This window comes from Staurois parvus, unplaced genomic scaffold (genome assembly GCF_062004578.1).
Source record: "Staurois parvus isolate SC_StPar_1 unplaced genomic scaffold, SC_StPar_1.0 ptg000414l, whole genome shotgun sequence".
Taxonomy (NCBI): Eukaryota; Metazoa; Chordata; class Amphibia; order Anura; family Ranidae; genus Staurois; species Staurois parvus.
In genome coordinates this window covers 1,481,110-1,497,650 of record NW_028318210.1, presented here as the reverse complement: position 1 = coordinate 1,497,650, position 16,541 = coordinate 1,481,110, and the positions used below count along the sequence as shown (strand labels likewise).

General features: G+C 41.6%; 1 protein-coding gene across 1 annotated transcript in view; it reads right to left on the bottom strand.

Moving 5' to 3' along the window:
* Positions 1 to 16,541, bottom strand: part of TTC9 (tetratricopeptide repeat domain 9) — a 50,284-nt gene that overhangs the window by 14,163 nt on the left and 19,580 nt on the right. The window contains exon 2 of the mRNA XM_089686840.1: positions 5,835 to 6,017. Coding sequence (XP_089542966.1) covers positions 5,835 to 6,017 — 183 coding nt within the window. The remainder of the gene's footprint in view (positions 1 to 5,834; positions 6,018 to 16,541) is intronic.

Sequence of the window (16,541 nt, the reverse complement as noted above, 5' to 3'; positions counted from 1 at the left end):
GAAGCCGCAAGCTGTCACAGTCGGGTGCCCACACTGAAGATGCCAGCGCCAGGAACACAGGGCAGCCCTTAAAAATGGGCTGCGGGGGGGCACCGCAGGATCGAGGAACAGGTAAGGGTCTGTTTTTTTAAAAGTCAGCAGCTACAGTTTTTGTAGCTGCCGACTTTCTTTTTTTTTCTTTTCACTGGAACTCCACTTTAATTATTTGGTTATGGATTTATATGGATCCAAATCTTTAATTGTTTTTCCTTTTGCTAATTTTTTTCCCAATCTCATACGCTTTAACAACTCTTCTAAGCCTTTTGAAATCTTGCTTGGTCAGGCCTTGTATTTTACAGAATTCTTGTGAACAGCAAGTCAAACCCACACCTGGAGGGAAAATCTGCGTGAAATATTTGATTTCATGTATGCTCCTTTAAAGATGATCGTATCTTAGAGGTTCACATGCTTTGATCTTTAATTACCTTCATGGTTTATTCAAATGATCAGTATAGATATGACAATGTAAAATTTTGTGTGTAAAGTGAGCTTGCTCATTCTGGTTATAGCAACTGGGTCTCTTTAAAAAAAAAAAACAAATACCCCCCACCAACCAGTTGTAGCTGGTATTTTTTTTAGAGATTGTGACAGGGGAAGGAGCAATGAGAGCTGTGAAGGTAACAATCACTGGGTCTACTGGTGGACTTTAAGGAGACGGTCATTTTCCCGAAGTGGACAAGGTGACAGGTTCTTTTTAAAGCCCAACTTCAGGAAAAAAAGAAATAAAAAAATAAAAACTGTGCAGTGCCCCCCCCCCCCCCCCAAATACTGCAAAGGTTAAATTCTAGGGATGCAGTGAAATTTCGGTCGCCAAAACGGTTTGGCCGAAAACACCCCTTTCGGCCGTCGGTCGATATAAAAAAAAAGTACCGATATAGGTGCCAAAAAAACCCTGCCCCTCGGTAGTTCTCAGCCGTACCTGAGAAACCATTGAACGATCCCGGCGCTGGGCATAGAGATTAGTGAAGGAAAGTTGGCCTCCACTCATCTCTATGCCCTTGGAGGACCGGAGCGATGTCCCGGTTCTGGGCATTTTTTTTCTTTTCTTTTTTTAAAGCACTAGATGAATACTTTTTTTTGATCCAATGCTTTACAGTGCACAGGAAAGATGTGGGGTCCTATTGACCTCATATCTCTCCATAAAGAGGACCTGTCACTAATTATTTCTATCACAAGGGATGCATGCATTTCTTATGATAAGAATAAAAGTGATTACATTTTTTCATAAAGGGACAGTGAAAACCCCCCCCCCCAAAAAACCCCCATTAAATACATTAAAAAAAAAAAGTTTAAAGTGCTCCCGTCCCCCCACGTAGTGGTGAATGCATACGTAGGCCATGCCCACATATTTAAATGGTGTTCAAACCACACACGTGAGGTATCACCACGAACGTCAGAGCAAGAGCAATAATTCTCGCACTAGACCTCCTCTGTAACTTTATACTGCTAACCTATAGACATTTTTAAAAGCATCGCTCATGGAGATTTTTAAGTACCGCAGTTTTACGCCATTCCACAAGAATTTTAATGTGTGACATGTTGGGTATCTATTTACCGGTGATTGTCGGCCTCCATCCTGATCACACGTCCACCATAGGGCCTTCTCCATGTCAGAGCACACGGAGTCCCCACTTGCAGAATCTACTTTAAAAGGGGACCCCGGATGGTGACACGCCTGAGACACGCATATGAAATTTGAAGTATATACCCAAGGTGCGATTGGCAGGTGTAGGATTCTATCCCTATTGTGGCAATTGATGATCGCTATCTGATATCACAGGATAAACCTTACATGCGTTTTTTTGACGCACTTCTGGTGAGTGCGCAATTTTTACTTCAGATTAACCGTGTGCTACACAGAATCTTATCCCACGCACCTACTAGATCTATTGGATCCCCACGTTTGACCTATTTTCATCTCACTTAACCTCACCGCAGTGTGATTTGACATTTGCACTTTATTTTATATATATATATATATATATGCCATTTTACTATTATAGCGCTGCACCTTATATATGACTGTATATATATATGTTTATGTGTCTATTTACTCGCCGTAACATCCTCTCATACTTTACAAAAAAATTGGAGTATATATTGTTTTTTTTTAATCAAAGTGTATTTTTTCCCAAAAAATATATATTCATTTTTAAAAACTGAGCATTGTGGTTTTCAGCCAAGTGCATTGTGAATTTTTGGTTTGGGCACCAGAATTTTCATTTCAGTGCACCACTATTAAATTCTCATTATTTTTAGGGGGTAGAGTAACAAGCATTAATAGTTAACCTAGCCCCTGCTCTGGATGGCTTTGCTCTTTTCTCCCCCAAGCTCTGGCCTGTGAGTGTTCCTTTGGTGTTATCACATATAAGGCTATTAACCCTGCACTGTACATGGTGAGGTGAGGATGCAATCACAGCTGTGAGTAGCTTACGCTGGCCATAGATGGATCAAAATTGAGCTGGTTCAGCAGGGACCGGATAATTTTCGACATATCTATGGCCATTCCCATTTGACAGAAGTCTATCTAATGATTTACTTTGAAGAATGGGGCCGTTGGAAAACTCTTACTTGGTCAGCTGCTGCAGTACTGATCAGAGTATTCTGGCAGTGGGGTAGTCCTGCTGTCAGAACAATAACACAGAGGGGAGGATTCCTTAGTCCACTGCGCTGTGTGGATGGGGGCATCTCTTTGTTTCCTTTCGATCAGCCTGCTGCCTGATCGAAAAAAAAAATAGTCACCCATGGCCAGCCTCTGGGTGGATGCCACGGGGGGCTAGTTGCACCCCAGGAGGAACCCTTCTGGAATGAGGATTAAGTATTTCTCCTTATTCTGGCACCCCTAGACTGAATGAGCATTTACCCTTTCAGTGAGGAAGGCCCCACCACAAAAGTAGTTTTTATTTCCCTAATTTGTGGTTATTTTGGGATTGAGTTTAAGTTATACGGTCTTTATTATTATGAGTTACCTCAAGATCAGTTCACTATTTGGAGCCATTCATGCAGAATCCTGACAGTTCCTGCGGGTTGACAAACTGTTTCTCACAACTGTGTTCTGTGTGGTTTTATAGTTCTCAGTACAGCAATTAACTTACAAGGTGTGCTCACTTCAGAGGAAGGAAGAATTACAAGTTGAGTGGCAAGATCATCATTACTCAAATAATTATAGCAACACACTACTTTTATTGTTAACCACTCAAAAATCCTTGTCATTCTGGGGACATGCCCTCTTTAAGAAGTAGCTGTCCTCTATTAAAACTCATAGCCATGAAAATAACTTAAGTACCCTTAATTAGTGCACTACTTCATACGTTATTGGCATCAATGGATTAAAAGCCAGCTAAGCCAGAAACTATTCAAGTTAACAATTTTTTTTTACTAATTCATTACATGCTCGCAAAAGTAGAAGTACTGTAGGCAAACTTTCTAGATAAGAGTGGGGAAAATAAATCACATCTGTCAGGTTTTTCAAACACAATTTTTTGTGCAAAATAGATTTTAATGAATTTTAGTGAACACAAACACAACATAATACCCAATTTATTAGTAAAATATAAAAGCTTATGTTATGCTGATATAGATACCAAACGTCTCGCTTTAAAATTGCACACGCTCATGGAACAGCAACTAACTACAGTACATTAAATTATCCGTAGGCGATGCTTTAAAAGCCTTTATGGGCTACCAGATTAAACAGGAGGTCTGGTGCTAGAATTATTACCCAAGGATATTTTCCCCAACAATCTGTACTGGGACTTTTAAGGCAACTCAAAACAAATAATACAAGTCCCAGTACAAATTGTCAGGGGACAAATCCTTGGGTACTAGCCTTTGGGATGCTGGCAACTAGAGAATGAACCCTATGCTGGATCCACATATGCTCGTGATGATACCACACATATGCAGTTCAATTGTCTTTTACATATGCATGTGAGACCGACATGCAAGTTCACCTTTACAAGAGACCATAGAGGATGGGGAAGTTTTAGAAAAATGTTTTTATTATTTAAACTTATTTTTTCTTTACGCTGTAATTTGTTTTTTTAAATTAACTTTATTGCTATCCAAAGCATCTGATAAAACCAAGATCCGGTTGATCAGATGCTTTCACAAGCCGGTAATGGCTTGTTTACTTCAAACTGAAAGTTCCTCTCATTGTGTGCCCAGAAGCCAATGCCCATGGTAACATCCACACTGGGCTCCTGATAGGACAGAAGCATCCAGTAAAGGTGGCGGTGGCTGTGAAGACCCCCTTTTGCCACCTGTAGAAGTGATTGAGTGGTTCTATACTCCATCTTTAGAAGGCATTACCCGGCATAACCACTTAAACTTGAGGACATCATACGACGTCCTATGGGTGTAAAGTGGATAACTATGATGTAAGTAAGTGTGCTCAAATTATCCTTACTAGGCAAAAAAAAGTTTTTTGTAAAAAAAAAAAGTATCTAGTAAACCTGACGCTTAAAATAATCAGAACATAGCATATAGCTCTCCATACACCATTAGATCAGTTTCTCTCAGTCTGCAGTGCTGATGAAAGAATCCCCCCTGCTGCGCCGGCCACTAACGGATTTAAAAAAATCCCAGACAGTGGCTGCAACTGATTGGTTGCAATTGATTGGTTGCAGCCGCTGTCTGACCAACAATGTTCCGCCTGCTCCTTCGCTTTTTCAAACTGAATGATGTTGCGTGGGATTGGGCTGACTGGGTCACTAAGAAAATCTCTAGCAGTGTATTACTAATTTCACCTAAAAGTTCTGCTTGTTTGCATCCCCCTCCACTGCCACATTTAGTACTTTGTGGGAGTCACTTGGTTTTGACAGGTACCCGCTCTCACTACTGGTAAGACCACTGCAGCAATGCTCAGCTTCTCCTCATTCCCTCCACAACCTTCTGGGACACATCAGTGGTCCCAAAATACAGCAGGACCATTTACAAATCACAGCGTGGCTTGCACATGCACAGTAGAAAACAGGTTGTGAAGCTGGAAGGCTTCACTGCCAGTTTCCCTTAACTAAGATGCCACCTCCTGCACCTGAAGCCAACTGAAGAATCGGCTCGGGTGAGGACATTGCTGGATCCCTGGACAAGTGTCTTTATATTAAATGTCAGCAGCTACAGTATTTGTAGTAGTTCCCTTGTTGGGAAAAGAAAACGAAATTCTAGCAATCCCAGCATCTCTAGTAGTAGTTTTTCTCATATTGGTGCTGTAGATTAGAGCTTTCTATATGTACCGTATCATCTAGTGGCTAAAGAGCAACTGTATTTTAGAAAAATCCTGTACCTTTTATCATTGAAAAGCAGTCCCTGAGCTCTAGTCAATTAACTCTATCTAGGCTAAGATGTAATGAATGTGTGTCTAGCTGGGGAAAGCATTTCCTTAGTATCCTCTCCCCCAGGGATCAGGCAGCGACATTGTAACACCACAGTGTGGCACCAGGTGAGAGGCTGCAGCAGACTTTGATCTGTGTCAGACACTTGTGAACACAGTGAAGAACTGTAGAGGCACCAGGAGTACTGTTCATAGTTGTGTCATTTCTGAGTTGGCATCTGTCTAGTAGGTAGGTGGACCCTTGATGATGCCTAAACAAAGATGACTTCTTATGAACTGCAAAGCAAATGCAAGGCATTGACAGACGGATAACTAATCTCTGTGAGAAGTAATAAATACCACAAGTATTAAACTTACACACTACTTATGTAATCCAACATGGAATCCACATTAATAAAGTCAAAACAAAACTACAGAACGCCTCCTACGCACACCTAAGTTTATCCCCAGAATAAAATGTTACCTGTTGGCTGTCGACTCTTGGCTTCCTTCAAGTAGTAGAGCGCTTTATCATAATCTCCCAGGTGATAAAAGGCCACTCCAGATCTGTACAAGGCCTTGAAATTTTCTCCTTCCTTCTTGAGGACCTTCAGACAATATTCTTTCACCCGTTCATAGTTCACCAGCTCTGCTTGAAGAAGGCATGCTGTAGGAAAAATACAGAGATGTTACACCAAAATACCTGGCAAAATGAATGGCTCACTTGTACATAGCATTTAAAGTGTAACTTACACAGTGTATGGAGCCCCTCCAAGTGGGAGAAGCATAAGCTAATTGGGTAGGAGCTTATGGTGGAGGTAGATATGAAAATGCATTGACTTTCCATCTTGGGGGAAACCATACAACAGAGATATGAAAAAAAGTGAGGTGAAAGAGTGAATGGAAGTAGACACAGCAATAATTTAAATGAAGGATTGGAGAAGAGGGACAGAAATGTGAATATCATGTAATGTCAGGTGACACTTCACTTGTTCTCAGAAGTCTAACATCTCTATGGAAAATGGTCCTCACATTAATGCAGCATAGTAGGACTTTTTATTCATATGCCTGTCTCTGCTCCAGACTAAAGTTCAACAATCTGGGTTGAAAGAGCTAGCATTCTTACGTATGAAAGAGGAGAGAAAAGACAGCTGAAATTAAGAGACCATCAGGGGTGGTCCAAAAGCATGGAGAACCTTGGACAGGAGCACTCACGGAGAATGAGGGGACAAATAAAGAAGGATCAGAGCTGGCAGGGAAATACTGAGCATACCTTGAGCAGAAGCAGAAAAGGCACACAAACGGAGGCAGAACAGGCACACAAAAGGAGAATACCAGGCAGGAGTAGAGGAGAGGCAGAAGGAAGGACAAGATTAGGCAAAGGGTTCACAGCTAGTATAGAGGCGACCAGGTACACTAGAAGTGATGCTCACAAGCAGAGCAGAAGAGGGGTGAAATATTGCCAAATGAATAATGGATAAAGAGCAAGGGAGAAGACAGACAAACAAGAATGGAGAGAAAGACGTAGAAGAATGGACTGAATGGACAGAGAGCAGGGTAGCAGAGATGTAGATGACTGGACAGACAGAAGAAGAGAGTTGAGAGAAAAAGGGTCACACTGGATGGGAGTTCAATACCATTTCTGACAATGCAGTAGGTGGCAAAGAGGCCACACAGGAAGAGAGTGCAAAGGAAAGCTGTGGAAAATGATTACAATACTCCAATAAGTGACGAGCACAGCTTCTCTAGGCCAATTTTAAAGTGTCTATTGCATCAAACATGCAAAGCAAAGATAAGCCACTCATGCTATAATATACCAGTTCTTTTCAGTAGTTTTTATTGCTTTTTTATTAAGACATACAGTATAAACAATATGTAAATTTCACGTGTTTCCAGAATGGGGCATATGTTGGACAGCAGGCACAAAGGCACATAGTAAGTTTTAATAAGTGTGTTGTCAGCCCATAAAAGAACTTAGGAGCTGAGTGCATTTTGGGCAGATCAATAGGTATTTTTCTGTGTGTGCAGATTTTTTAAAGAAATAAAACATGGGGAAATATGCGTATATGTTTACCCTGATATGAACTTTTAAGAGAAACCACATTTCATCGGAGCACAACAAACTAAAAAGCTATTTAATTCATTTTTAAATATTCAAAGCTAACTCTCCCTTCCATCCATGTCTCCATGCTTTATTTTGCTGCAAAATCACTTTGAAAAAACACCCCTTAGCATTTCTGGCTGTGGCCATCTTGAATAAGGGCAGTAGCATTTGCTTCCTGGAATCCATCCTCCCTTAACTTAGGCATGCAGGCAGGAAGGTGTGCTCAGCTTAGAAAACTCCTCCTCCCCCCTCTACCCCTGAAGACTCCTGGGATGTATGACATTTGCCTAGGCATGGAAATCAGGAAGTAACTTAAGACAATATTTAACACAATATTAACACAATATTTCCCAGCCCATATTTAACATCATTAGCAGTTATTTTTTCCTACATTTTGCTAAATTATTAAACATATGGTCCTCCAGTTCATGTACAGTTTATCCACCTGCTTGTTATATAACAAAGCAATTTCAGAGCAAGCACTTTGTAATAACATATGTGCATGAGAATCATCTGCATCTGTTTACTTTCGCGTCCCATTAGTAATCACAGAGCTGTGCAAACAACATTGCAAACCACCTAATACCAAGTGCAACATTGTCTTTACAAACACAGTAAAAACACAAAACGGCCAAAAGAGATTGCCTCGCTATGATTTCCAGATAGGCAATAAATGTTCATTACTCAAAGGACTTTAAAATACTTTTATATAGTGTGGTTGTTCATCCTAAAACTAAAAAAATATTTCAAGGAAAAATATAATGGTTTGGGATCCATTTGATATGTTTCATGCCTGGTTTGTGCTGTTTATTTAAATTAAAATATACACCTAATAAAGTGTATCCCTATAGCACAGTAGTCACAGGACACTAATGGTTGTCTACGTTAGATGAGTGGCGATATTTTCAGTTAAGACATTCTGTTGCAACACTCCCTAAGCCCTTAAGGTTAATGGTGGATTTGAACCCATTTGAACAACCGTTCACTGCAAGCAAGGCTGGGAAGCATGGTACTCCTTGAATTTATAAAATCCTTACTGCAATAATGGAAGTTACTCCCCCCCGTATATGGAGAAATGGGAAAAGGAACTTGGAATATCATTGGATGAGCAACAGAAAAAGAAAATATTCAGATTAGCACATGGGGCTGTAGATATGAAGGTGGTGGAAATGAACTATAAATGTTTGGCTATGTGGTATATTACATCAAGCGTGCCACATAAGCAACGAGCAGATAAATCACCTATGTGTTGGAGGTGATGAGGGGTTAAGGGCACAATGGCACATATATGGTGGGAATGCCCTAAAATTCAGGTGTACTGGGGAGAAAAAATTCACCAAGTTCAGGAGATAACTGGGGTTAATATCCCAAAAGATCCAGGCGCATGTTTATTTCATACAAACAAGAATACAGTAGAAAAATATAAGAGTTCGGTGATATTTCTCCTAATAAACACAGCAAAGGGAATAATACCCAAATACTGGCAGGAACAAGAGGTACAGAAAATAAAAGATTGGATAAGTAGAGTAGATTATGTGTATAGAATGGAGGAACTCTACCACATGGAAGATAAAATAGAGAGATTTACAGAAAGATGGGAAAAATGGGATGAGTTTAAAAGGTCAAATAAATCTGTTGAAATGGGAGCAATATAGGAGGAGAAGAGAGGATAGGTATAATTGAGTTGAGAAATGAGGGATAGGTAGGAAAGGAAGAAGGAGAAGGGATTTCCGAGAGTACTTAAGAGGGAGGAGGTACGGGGGGGCAAAAGGGAAAAGAGATGGGAGTGGTTAGAGATGGGGGTGGGGGGGTAAGGTATAAAGGAAAATGTTCTCTTTTTTTGAATAGTATGATAATTTATTGATGTAAAGTGGAAATATTGAAAATTAATAAAAAATGTATAACAAAAAACAATATATATATATATATATATATAATCTTGGCTTCTGTAGTTCGTGTATGTGTCCATTTTACTATAAGCTTTAATTCTAAGAAAATAAAAAAAGAACCTACAAAAAAGGGCAATGAAAATACCCTTAATAAATAAAGAGCTCTTCTATCCCTCACGGACCTTCCATGGAGTTAGTGGCTGAACTTTTGCAGTTGAGTAACAAACCCCCTGCTTTGAAATGAAACGCAGTGCTGTTCAATGAGCTTTTAAGTGTGATGCAGCTTTGTAAACTCAATCTGGAATTAAAGAGTATAATAGGATAACGAGCATTACCTAAAAGATTAGACACTGCACTTGGATTTTGACCATTTTATCTCGTTTGCTGTGGGAGGCAGTGTGAGGTCCATCTCACTGGGCTTTTATAAAGCTCCAAAGACTATTTCCTTTTTTAGAACAAACTCACGAGTAAAAATGATGAACAAATTTACTTAGAATAGAAGATTACTAAATTTTGCTTTCTTTATGTCATTTTTTCACTGCGTCACATGTACTATGCACCCAAGGGAGAACTGAGCAAGCCAGTTTTGACCTATGGATTATAGTATATTTCAAGAAGGTCAGGGTAAGGAAAGCCTTAAATTAATAAATTTTGAAAAATCGCTCAATTTCCCCATCAACAGTCAGTGTTGATGGGGGAATCCCTCTCACAGCTCTATAGTATTCTGCCAGAAGGGGGGGCCTAGAGGAGGAGCGTATGGGGAGCCTTCTGGGCCAGCAGAATACAATGATTACTGCCAGCTACTATAGTAGCTGGCAGTAATCGCATGCAGAAAAAGCTGACAGGTTTGTTGTACCCATGTTGATCTAATGCACAATGCACAAGGCTGCTGTGCCCTCTGTTCCTTGTTTTCTAGTCTTCTTCGTGGGTATCCCCCAACCCTTACAGGGCAGCAAGGTCTGGGCTAGCCACAGAACAGCCAATTATCTGAAAAAAAGGAGTGGTGTACAGGCATGTGGAAGGTCTCAATCAGCCTGCCCATACATGGATCGGAATTTGTCCGGTCCCGTCTCAACCAGCTGAATTTCGATCCATGTATGACCAGCTTAATCCTGTTATGCTCTTAATTAAGTAATTTCACTATACACAATTTATCAGATACTGATCTCTGACGTAATGCGCTTAAAGTGGAGCTCCACACAAAAGAGGAAGTTTCGCTTTAAGGCCATCTCCCCTGCTCCTGGTAAAGAAATGGGAGCTTTGGCTTTTGGGGAGCAGGGGGGGGGGTGTCAGTCAGAAGTGGAAGTTCTTCTCCTCCCCCTCCCTTCCCACAGTCTTCTGGGACACGTGACAAGTCCCAGAAGACTGCCAGACCACTCGCAATGCATAACATAACACTACTGGCACATGCGCAATGGGCACCTGGCTGTGAAGCCGCAAGATGTTAAGAAGTCAGGACAACGCTGGAAAGAATGTCTGGGGTGAGGACATTGCTGGATTGTGGGACAGGTGAGTGGCTGTTTTTTTCTTTTTTTAACAGGAAGCTGGAAAACCACTTTAATGTTTGCCCCAGGTCTGCTTCTCAAAGTTTGAAAGCCACAAACAACTTAGGTAGATGGAATTTTTAAAAAAGGTCAGCAATTGCAATCTACCTTTTGCTCTTAGTATCAGTTGCCTTGCTAAGCTAGGAACAAACACTATATTGCCAAAAGTATTGGGACACCTGCCTTTACATGCACAAGTACAACTTTAATGGCATCCCAGTCCTAGTCCGTAGGGTTCAATATTGAGTTGGCCCACCCTTTGACCACTCTTCCAGAAGCGCATTTGTGAGGTCAGGCACTGATGTCAGACAAGAAGACCTGGCTCTCGGTCTCTGTTCAATTCATCCCAAAGGTGTTCTATCGGGTTGAGGCCAGGACTCTGTGCAGGCCAGTCAAGTTCCTCCACCCCAAACTTGCTTATCCATGTCTTTATGGACCTTGCTTTGTGTACTGGTACGCAGTCATGGTGGAACAGGAAGGGGCCATCCCCAAACTGTTCCCACAAAGTTGGGAGCATGAAATTGTCCAAAATGTCTTGGTATGCTGACACCTTAAGAGTTCCGTTCACTGGAACTAAGGGGCCAAGCCCAACCCCTCAAAAACAACCCCACACCATAATCCCCCTCCACCAAACTTTACACTTGGCACAATGCAATCAGGCAAGTACCATTCTTCTGGCAACCGCCAAACCCTGACATGTTCATCGGATTGCTAGACAGAGAAGCGTGATTCGTCACTCCAGAGACTATGTCTTCACTGCTCTAGAGTCTAGTGGTGGCGTGCTTTACACCACTGCATCCGATGCTTTGCATTGCACTTGGTGATATAAGGCTTAGATGCTGCTGCTCGGCCATGGAAACCCATTCCATGAAGCTCCCTATGCACTGTTGTGCTAATCTGAAGGCCACATGAAGTTTGGAGGTCTTTAACCCTTTTCACTCTGCAAACAGTTAGTGACTTCTGAGCATTGTGCACTTCAGCATGCGCTGACCCCGCTCTGTTATGTTTCATGGCCTACCACTTCGTGGCTGAGTTGCTGTTGTTCCCAGTTGCTTCTACTTGGAACCATGGAATATTTGGTAGCAAGGAAAATTCACGGATGACTTATTGCACAGGTGGCAACCTATCACAGTACCACACTTGAGTTCACTGAGCTCCTGAGAGCAACCATTTCTTTCACAAATGTTTGTAGAAGCAGTCTGCATGCCTAGGTGCTTGATTTTATACACCAGTAGCCATGGAGGTGATTGTAACACCTGAATCCAATGATTTGGAGGGGTGTCCCAATACTTTGGCAATATAGTATATACTTCTATTAGCAAAAATTACCAAGCCTAACAATAACAAATAAGCCAATCATGTTTTTTGTCACAGTAGCTAGTTTGAGGGCATGATCACACCCTGACACTAGATCATTACTTCAATAAAGTACAAGCAAATGCTCCTGAATCAAATTCAGTTACTATGTGATACACAAGCCTCACTCTTATGTATGCGATAAAAGAGGAGAGAAGAAAAGAGTTGAAATGAAGAGACCATAAGCAGTGAAATAAAATACCTTTTGCCTTGAATGCTTCATGAGAAGTTGTAAAGTTTCAGCGCACATTCTGAAAGGTGGCGTTGCCTAAGCTCTCTAGTTCCTGGTTATCTACAGTGAGAGATCATCTATTCTAAAGCACATCCTCCTGAATTCGCCATTGGTAATTACTATTCCATCGAGATCTGTTGAGTCTTCCTGAGAACTGTAGTGATATTTAGTGATGTGACTCGTGCTGCTCGTAGCTCTTTTGAGGGCCCACTAAACAAGAAGCTGTAGCTGAGGACCTGCAGTCCAAGGATGTCATTGCTCCAGTTTCATTCATTGTGCATATCTGGGCTTCCTTACATCTTTGCTACTGCTCATTGATCATTCCTCTCACTTATCAGTTCACTATTCGTCAGTGCATTAAATCAGCAGTAATGGAGGGTGGTTCTAACCTTATTTTTTCATAAGGGAGGCTTAGTGTTAGTGCTACAGGGAGATTTTACAGCAGAGAACCTACTTTGGGTGCTATACCTTAAAAGGCTACTTGTGTCACACTATTCGAAGGATAAAGTTGGCCAAGTTTAGGTTTACTTAAATTACAAGGGGGTCCATTGGGCCTTGCCATAAGCTCTTGACCAAAAAGTATCATTTCTTCCTGGGGATGAAAGCTGATGTTTTGTTAAAAAACAAAACATATATATAATATATCTCTATCTATCTATATATATATATCCCTAAGCTTGGAATTCATCAAGAATCCACAGAATTGGCACAAGTGCACCTTAAGAGATTGGTCTTCAAAAGGTACTGCCAAAACAGTATGAAATTAAGTCCGAGACTACAGCCAGTAAATTCTTCCTGTGATTTGGGAGGGTACGAAAATGCAGAGCTACAGACCAGTACAAAATATCAGTGAATACATGTGTTGAAGCATAGAGAAACTGACTGGAAAATGTTCTGTCTTCAATACCTGGCTGGAGTTTGGAACTTACGCCTATGGCTTTCCATGCTGTAGCACTGAAAAAAATTACAAGGTGCACAGACTGTATAATTCATCTTTGTACAAGAAAATTCTACAGGAAACTTGCCAGGTCTCCATGCCAGAACTTTTGTGAACAAACAAAAACTAATTAACAAGAGGTGTCTGAAATCTGTAAATCTTACGTAAAGAGAGAGAGCCAAAAATAATCCCAAGATGTGCACTATAATCATAACGCTTTACAAAAGTCAATTTCTTGAGCAAGGTAAGCTGAGTGTGCAATGTACTAATTTTATACAAGCCTAAAACGCTTTACCTTCGTGCTGGGCGAGCACTCACCGAATGTGAAAGTTACATATATTTTTTAATAAATGCAGTATGCCGCTATGTCTCCGTTTCTGTATATAATGCTTATTTATGCACACTGCTGGAGCTAGTAGAGTGGAGAAAGGAGTGAAAATATGTCCCCTTATCTGTGGAAATATCCATTAGCGTGATCAGATCTACTTATTAAAAGGGGTCAATTTCTTCTGGTCAGTTGACCCCCAAAAGGGGTTGGAGTGTCTGGGTGAAGCTTATCACTGAGTGGATCTCTGGAGGAAGTATAAGGAACTGTGGTGTCCTTTTATGAAACTGAGATCAGTGGCTATCCTAAGGATCGTTGCTGATCTCAGATCATTAGTGGTTTAGGAAACAGAGATGATCAGCGGAGAACATGTTCTCCGCTGATCATCTCTGCACACAGAGAATCTGTGACTGACAGAAACAGAAACGGCCAGTGTATGAAGGAGCTATGTCAGCCCATCACTGGCGATCTGTGTGAAAATGCTCCCTCCAGATTCTCCAGCCCAGAGTTGGAGAATTGAGGAGAGAAGAGTGAATCCCGGGAGAACTGAGGAGGAAGGAGGACGATTATTGATTTCTTTCTTCCTCAATCAGAGCCCCCAAGACAGTGGAAGGTAGGTAGAGATTACAGTAACAGTAGCCGTTTTCTAGAGTTCAAACAGTTTGCAGATCGCTCCTTTCCTCATTAGGAGAAGCGATCCACACCGCTTCATGAACAGGCATTTAGAGGAGAGCTGCCAGAAAACTGAGCAGCAGTCATTTGCCGCTGCATGATAAAAGGACACCTGTGTAAAGATCCCTTAAAACACATCAGTTTGATGCTGCAGCTGTCTCCCACCGGCTCTAAGACTGAGAACTGAGTGATCACATGACCACTGATTGCTCAGTTCTTAGACAGCTCTGAGCAGAGATAGGTGAAATCAGTCACTGCTCTCTGCTCCTCCACTGCTCACTGGAGAGCTGGACTTGGGAGTGGCGGGAACACCCATGTGCTGAGCAGCTGAGCCAATATGGGAGCCTGGAAAGGTTCTGTGATGTCAGCCAATAGCAGGCTTTAGGCCACTTTTAGCTGATTCTGTGTCACTGGACAGCACAAGTGCATTCACTCCTATGACCCACAAGTGAAGCTTTGGCCATACTTCCCTTTTAAGCTAGATGGCTATCCAAAAAATATCCTTGAACCGTCAAGGATACGCAAGCTACAAGTCATACTAGAAAAAATAACCTGTTCATCACAGCAGCAAACTAAGCCATTAGGCTGAAAGAAATGTAATGTTACAAACACGAATATTCTCAGGGAATTTGGTACCAAAAACAGCCAATGTTTTATTTCCAAGGACTCCATACCCTCTGGCATTGTGCCTAGGCATTGGTACTCAGCACATGACTTACCATTCGTTTAAAAAGGGATATCACCACCTGGGAGAGAAGCGCTGTAGGTCATTATATTTAACCTCAACCGTACAGCAGCTTGTGAAGGATTTGCTCAGTAATAGCGTATCCATTATTTTAGTAGCACAAGAGAATAAACACTATTCATCTGAAATAAATGGACATGCCAATATTTGCTTTAAGGGGAACTAAACTCTGGAAACTGCTCACAAACATTAGGCAGAGGCAAAGAACAAGTCACCAGTATTCCCCTGTGGTTTACTTGCAGCTAATCCTTCCCCTAATACCGATTTACTATGCCTTGTTCTGGACTAGGTCTCTGTGTGGTCGTAGACATCTTGGTGAGCAAGTCTTTTCTTCCTCATTTCAGAGCCTCCAGCAAGAACAGAGAGCAGCACAATGATATCACCAAATTTTACTCCTTAGACCAACAGTCAGAGAGGGCAGCAACTTACATCTCGCCCTGCGATGAGACCTTAGGAACAGGAGTACAGAGGGACCCTCACATTCTCAGAAAAGTGCCGATAGCTTTAATCAGTTCACGTCCATCCATGACTTTGACAGTTCTGGAGAAATTGACTAGAAGTCTCTTCAAATTCCATCCACAACAAAGTTACACTCACCCTCACATTGCTCAACCATTACTCCTACCTCTTTTGCAGCTGTTGCAGAATACAAAATGCTTTCTGGTATAAGGGCTGGGTCACACCAGGCCAGCATTAGAATCGCACAGGAATGTGTTGTGCGCTCCTGTGTGATTCACATGTGGCTCTGTGCAGTTTGATTTCCAGGCCTTTTCTTTTTGAATGGGCTCAAATCACGCCACACCACGCCAAAAGTAGTGCATGCACTACTTTTTAAAACACACTGTAACCGGATCACATTGTACAAATGTATCATACGATCCAATGCAGGCAGGTGTGCGCAAATGTGCTGTGTTTGCAACCTGCGATTGGGGTGTCCTTAACATTTTATTGGCACCTGCTGCAGATCGCAAAAGCAGTTTGTTTTGCATATGGGTTGAATCACACAGGAATGCACAGCGCATTGGTCATGGGCATGGTGTGAACGAGCACTAAGGGAGCATTTGACCTCTCCCCATAAAGCAGTGATCAGGTTTGAGTGGCTTATCTTCAGACACACACATTGCCATGTGATTGAGGGGGTGAAAACCATCAGCCCTGTATTTGAGCCGGCACATAGGTTCTACAAGGCTGGGACTGAAGGAATAGAGCTGTGGGGAAATGCTCCGAAAATCAGCATAAAGGTAGGTGGGGGTATTATAAGGAACTCCATTTCTTTGACAGTGTACTTAATTAAACTGCAGGTAGCTATCTTTTTACACAAGCACAGTAAATAATATGGATCATAATTTCAAGATATGTGAAACTAAGGGAGCAAATGCACCACTGT